General features: G+C 33.6%; 2 protein-coding genes across 2 annotated transcripts in view; one reads left to right on the forward strand and one right to left on the reverse strand.

Annotated features, from left to right (window-relative positions):
• The window catches only part of LOC108691485 (dephospho-CoA kinase), a 2,396-nt gene extending 954 nt beyond the window's left edge, over positions 1-1,442 (forward strand). Inside the window, exons 3-4 of the mRNA XM_018199245.1 lie at positions 203-494; positions 1,039-1,442. Of these exons, the coding sequence (XP_018054734.1) occupies positions 203-494; positions 1,039-1,342 (596 nt within the window). The 3' untranslated portion in view covers positions 1,343-1,442. The remainder of the gene's footprint in view (positions 1-202; positions 495-1,038) is intronic.
• Positions 1,443-4,050: 2,608 nt separating this feature from the next.
• LOC108691547 (zinc finger CCCH domain-containing protein 10-like) overlaps positions 4,051-6,880 on the reverse strand; it is a 14,057-nt gene continuing 11,227 nt past the window's right edge. Inside the window, exons 2-4 of the mRNA XM_018199333.1 lie at positions 5,183-5,862; positions 4,788-5,082; positions 4,051-4,699 (exon numbers count right to left, since the gene is read on the reverse strand). Coding sequence (XP_018054822.1) covers positions 4,226-4,699; positions 4,788-5,082; positions 5,183-5,751 — 1,338 coding nt within the window. The 5' untranslated portion in view covers positions 5,752-5,862 and the 3' untranslated portion in view covers positions 4,051-4,225. The remainder of the gene's footprint in view (positions 4,700-4,787; positions 5,083-5,182; positions 5,863-6,880) is intronic.

A 6,880-nucleotide genomic window follows, 5' to 3' on the forward strand; every position in this document is an offset into this window, starting at 1 on the left:
TCTTTATCAACATGAAATTTATTTAACATTGTAAATTGTAATTGCATAATAGAAGCAAATATCAAGTTTAACTGTACAGTAATTTGTATAATTGAAATATTAATAAGCTGTAAGATAAAATTTGTCAAGTATTTACTGATAAATCAATTGCAACATCAAATATTTGTTATGCAATGTCAAAAAATGGTATTTATGTTTCCAGTTGTTGAGCCAGGAAAACCAGCATGGCATAAAATACAAGAGGAATTTGGTCCAGATGTGTTTTTGGATACTAAACATTTGGATAGAACGAAACTTGGAGATTTAATATTTAACGATGTGGAAAAGAGAAAAAAACTCAATGCTATAACGCATCCTGATATATACAAAGAAATATACTGGCAGACTATTAAGTACTTTTTACAAGGTCATCCGTTTATAGTTATGGATTTACCGTTGCTTTTTGAGACAGGACACATGTTGAACTACTTGTACAAAATTATAGTTGTAACATGGTACGTATGGATTTTAATTGGTACAATCACCAATGAGGTATTCTTAAAGAATGTGATAAAAATTTATATAATACACTCTGATTTAATTATTTGAAATTAATAAAGAAAGGAAAGAAAATTTGTAAAGTGAAAAAAAATCCGATCAAGGACACAGAGTACATAATGCATAAGAAAATGAATTAATCAAATTCTTAATTTCTTTCCTTTTCATCAAATAAAAAATTCTCATTGATTTTTTTATATGTGTATACAAAAGTCTGTACAAAGGTCTTTAACGTTTCTTTTTTTTCGATATCAATTGTTTTTTTTCAAAGTTATAAATCATCTAAATATTTTTAATTTTTTATTTCAACCAATTTCAAATACAACCAATTTGCTCCAGTTTCATTTTTAAAGAATTGTTCACAATTGATGGCCTTTAAAAGTATTATCAGTGTTTTAGCTAAAATAATATCTTGTATTCTAAGTTGAGAGAATATAAAAAAAAATTTTGTGATTTTTTTAAGTATTTATAAATTGATCCTCTATGATTTATGACTTTCAGTGAAGAAGATCTTCAACTACAACGATTAATGGAACGCACTGGATTTACAGAAGCTAAAGCAAAATTAAGAATAGCTGCGCAAATGTCTTTGGAAAAAAAAGCAGAGATGGCAAATTTTGTAATTGAGAATTCGGGCAGTGCAAGAGATACGAAGGAACAGACCGTGAAAGTAATTAATGTATTACGATCCTCCAAGCATCATTGGAAATTGCGTCTTTTAGTTGGGTTTTGTTGTACTGTACTATTAGCTGGTGCATATTGGTTAAAGAACAGAAGTTCGAAATCTCTATCTACCGCAACATGAAATTTTCTATCAAAATTATTTAGTTCAAAAACAAATGTTATGTGTAAATCGTAGTCACATAATAAAACCAAGTGTGATTTTTGTTAACTTTTACAACAGCATTCGCAAAAATGAAATTTTCATAAAACATAATTAATTATTAAGACGAAAATTAAGTCGTCTATCTTAATGTATACATTTATGCGGATTGCAATTACATTTGTTGAATGAATCATTTAGCAGAGAAAGCAACTTTGCAACTATTGTAAGATTCTTTAATATGATTGATTTTGCCCTTATTTTCTCTCTCAATGGATCTAAATATATAAATCAATCATGTTGCAGAATTTTATTACAATTACTAAATTGCTTTCTCTGTTGAATGTAGCCATTATGTTGTGTAATAAATTTAATTTTTTTTATTTTATAGAAAAAAAGATTTCTATACAAGTATACTATGATGCACAGGCTGCAATTATATTTTGTTACAAATAATTGCTTTTGTATAAAATAATTTAATTGCAACATAATAGAGCTAACGATAAAGGGATATGTAAAGAATTTTGTGTACGTAAACGGAACACATAATGTGTGTTATGTATGTATATTTTATGCAATAAAAAATCTATATTGTAGAGTATATAAGCCAGAGCTTGATAGAATAAAAGAAACATAAAACAAATAGCAAATTCGATTGGATGCACGCAGTACGCACTAGTGTACGTTAAAGCTGTCGTACACAAAATAACTTAAAGATATGTTTATACATAATATAGAAATCGATTAATCTTGAGATATTCATACATTTTATTGTACTATTTGATAAAATATGTATTTTATAATTCGAAATATTTGCATTTCACTTTTATTCTTCAAGTGCCATATACTATCTCAGCGCCTCCCTCTCATATATCTTTGTGCGCATTAATTATACACAACGTATATGAGGGGACCTACAGTTCAAACGCTGATTCCAAACGGCAAATTTTTAGTAGGGAGGATTCATGAAAGTATACTACTCGGTTTGCCATTGCCTTCCGAGAGGAGCTACAAGTGTAAAATAAAATAAAAATTTTTCGGTTCTACCGAGGATCGAACCCGGGATCTTTAGCATCAGATCAGTGCGCTGTCTGCTACACTACACTCTTCATTCTTATACTTAAATTAAATCAGTGTACAACGGTTTTAATATTTTTATATATCAGTGCGCATTATATATAGTGCTTCCAATCGAATTCGCTAAAAGAGATACCTAATGAACACTCGATCAAAGTTTTAATTGTTGTGATGACGATTAGTCATCACAAGGTATTTTTTTATCGTCTATAAAAATGCGATTGTAAATGAATTGTGTAATTAACAATGCATTTATCAAACTAGATGCAAACAGTTATGTAATGATAAATGTAAATAAAAAACGGGTAATATGTTAGACTTTTCTCTAAGATAGCATCTTTAAAAAATTTTTTTATTTAATCGATAATGAAAAACTGAAATTTACAACAACTTTGTTGCACATAGATGTCTCGCGTTCGCAAGTATTTGAGGATAAAAATCACGTTCATCTTTTCTTCTTTTTTAATAAAGTGCTTTTAACATAAATTTATACGTAAGATTATACATTTGTATGCATATATAAAATACGCGAGTACATAGTGCTCAATTTCTTATGTTAACTATCGCAAAATATATACAAATGTCGAGTCGTGATTAACAACATGATTTAAAATCAGATGCACCCATTTGATGTACAACGCACTTCTTTACACACTGTAATTTCTTGTAATATTATGTGTAATTTATACATTTATGTTGATATAAATGTAAATTAAAATTACTTAATCATTCTAATAAAAAGCTGCTTGTTTAAGTAAATTATAGAAATTGGCAAAGAATTCCATAAGTACTTAATTAAAATATTATTTAATGGAAATATATATATATATATATATATATATATATATATAAAACCAATTTTCTTAATTAAAGTAGAAGTACAAAATTATTCTCGGTAAATAAAGGGGCAATGGAATATGTTATGTACAATATCCCATACGGAATAGTAAGATTGTGTAAATCTGAACCAATAAAGCACGAACCTTTTCTCTATATTAGATATCTTTTTTTTAAATATATTACATTTATATTCTTTCTTCTAAATTTCTTTGTACTTACGTTAACATATTATATAAGAGATATCCCTTAATTATATTCCTTCATTTTACAATTTTTTTTGTTGGTGCTCTTATCTGCCTGTTACTATTCTCCAATTTATCTTTACACAGAGATGAGATTAATATGAATATATACTACACATGATATATATAAAACGCAAATAAAAAAGAAAAGAGTTAAAGGAACATAATGTCATGACGTAATATCTAATAATTATAGATTGTCATTCTTGTTATTCTACAATTATACACACTGTGAACATATATAACTGTCGATCGACGATTGTTATTGCATAATTGTTATTATCATATATTCTTATCGCGCTATTCACAGAGAAAAAGTAATTATATTTTACATATTCGAACACACACGAAGAGATGAAAGAAAAATGATATTATAATCAAATAATAATTAAAATTAAACAATTGTTTTCTTTATGATTCAATTTTTGCACAAATTAATAGAATGTAAAAAGATTTGGAGAGATGATAAATATTACATCAATACAAATGTATCTATTTACTACGGTGATACACTGCATCATCCCACAGCCGCTGGTTTCTATCTTCTGTGTGTACTTTCAAGTGTACTTGTAAGGGAAGTACAATTTCACATAGAGGAAGATGGATGCACATTATGATCCTTGATTCGCCTACATAGCCGAGTAGGTATGTATATATAGATTATCCTTTATCAGAAATAAAAGTTTTTCCTATTCTCATGATGCATTTATTGCAAGACAGGCCTAAGTTCTTGCGTCATAATAGGATAAGAGACGAGAGGCGCGGTCGCGCCAGATATCGACAAGGGTAAACTGGCGGGTTGTTGCGTGTTCGGTGGTTGTTGATTAGTTGCCTGAGGAGGCCCGGAGCCACTCATCGAGATAGTTTGTTGAGCCATGGTGACGATCGGTGGTGGTATCGAAACTGGTGCCATAGAAACCGCAGCGATAGAGACGGGTGCTACGGTCGCGATGCTTACAGGAACGGTAGCCACGCTAGCGGTGACTGTTCGGAGAGTACCCGCTGCCACGGCTGCGTTAACCATTTGTTGAGGTGTCGGAGCTTGCGATGGCGGAACCGTATTCGTAATCGTGACTGCCGGGACCGTTACAGCCGTTACATTCGCGGTTCGCTTGCCCGACATCCTCAACTGGGCATTTTGGTCCAACAGAAACTCATTCGTCGCTGTCAAGTCGCTAACCTGGAGCAAGATAAAGCATATACACAGTTAGAAACAAAATCAATATTTCAGATGTATTTGTCTTTTCTTTTTTTTTTCTCTGACATACCTGCTTCTTTAACTCTTCTATCTTCTTTCTCAACAGTGCATTCTCATCCTCCAGTACAATGGCTCGTGCTTCATTACGCGGTATCACGGGATAATAATAACTTGGCGTGACTGTCGGTTGAGTCGTGTGTTGCTGACCTACGATTGGAGAGGCTTCGAAGTGTACGACTGCTTCGCCCGATACTAATCGCCTCTTCGGCTCCGGCGGTCCGATGTAATCGGTTGGATGCGACGTGTTGTAACCGCCGTTGTTAGCGATCAAATTGTTATGATGATCCTGCAGTTGCCAGTGAAAGCTGCCATTCATGAAGTAAAGAGAAAAGAGACAAAATTATTACGATGTTATAAGTTTCTACATAAGAGAAAAAAATCTATAGACTCAATTATGATGCTTACTTTCTATCTTCTTCATATCTGCGTCCATCGCCACCGACACCACCGCCGTTGCTAGTGCCGTTGAAGTTGTGTTGCGGCCTAGACGCGTTATGAAGCGACGGCGACATTAGATTATGCTGCGGTTCTTCCTTTTTCATATGCCTGAACTTGCAATTCATCCTTTGGCAGCTGCCCTTCAAAAAATCCTTGCAAAACGGATCCGACTTGTCATTGCTGCAGATCTTGGATCGATTGAGGACGTGAGGCGGCAGTTCACCGGTTGCCCTGAAACGCTTCTCCTCGCTCTCCGTGCAATGCAGGAACTTGCAGCCTGGCCAGCTACACTTGCCATTCTGGAAGTCATGGCAAAAGGTATATTCCTCCACGGGATCGTCCTCGGAACGCTCATGAAGGTACTTGCAACGCTTTCCACGGTGACAGACATTTCTCAGAAAGTCTCGACAAATCCGACTAGTGGGATCGGTGCTATCAGTCGCATTCAATCCGCCCGCCATCCCGATCGCCTGTTGATGCCCCGTTGATGTCCCTGATGTTTCGCTGCTTTCCAATTTTACCTTCAATTTTTTCATCACATTTCACCACAGGTGGCACATCGCACGTAGCGATCGCACGTCGGTGAGATTATCGTTGTACTCTTGATTGATCGACGAACTGGCTGAGCGTGGCTAATATGCGCGTCCCTGAATAAAAAAAAAAAGACATGATGGATTAAAGGCGTATAACGATATTATTAGCGTCCAGGAAGGAAACTTGTATGACGTTAAATACGACGTACTTGTGATAAATCAGTGATTTAAAATCTCATATATTACTCATATTTTATTTTTTAATTTTTACAGACTGAAATATAGATGTGGAATGGGTGTTGAGAGTACAAGAAGCTTGCCACAATCCTCTTTAATTAATTAAGTTAGTTTTTATTTCCCCTTTTCGTATAATGACTATTACATCGGTAGTAAGATTATATCAACATTATTATGTACAGCATTTTTTTTTTATTTATCATATGTACTTTGATAATTTGATATATACGCTTGATCTGCCAAGAAAGTGAGCTCGCCTAAACGAGCGACCGGCTTGCGGCGTTAACTTTTTTGGAAAATGTCACGTACACTCTAGTTCGCCGCGACACACAATGATCCGTTATCTATTGCGGTATAGTAGACATGGCACTCTCTAAACTAAACTAACGAATTAAGAAAATACTGTCAATTTCCCATTATGTTTCGTATCAAAAGAATTAATATAGAAAACTACGATTATATTGGATCTTCTCGCTTTAAGACGTTATTTAGACGATATCAAGGCCATTCCAAGGTAGGATCGATAGAACGGTTACTAAGTGCTGAGAAACTCACTTTCGAGAAGTAAATACATACGTATCCGCTTATTAGTTCATTTAGGTCGCTCAAACAGATATGCTCTTGTGTGTCTATTGTCATGCTACCCAAATATTTATACGTACGAAAGAAAGAAAATTAAAATATTATTGTGCAACAAAGTTGGAGGGCCCAAGATTCGCCGCAAGACTAAAATCAAATTTTTGCTTGACAATGATGGATTTATGATCAGAAAAAAGACGCGAGATTAATGCAATATATATATAATATATGCATGCTAATGTATACGTAAACGCAACAATCAATCCTCTCTCTCTCTCTCTCTCTCTCTCTCTCTCTCTCTCTCTCTCTCTCTCTC

This window comes from Atta colombica, unplaced genomic scaffold (genome assembly GCF_001594045.1).
Source record: "Atta colombica isolate Treedump-2 unplaced genomic scaffold, Acol1.0 scaffold47, whole genome shotgun sequence".
NCBI classification, from domain to species: Eukaryota; Metazoa; Arthropoda; class Insecta; order Hymenoptera; family Formicidae; genus Atta; species Atta colombica.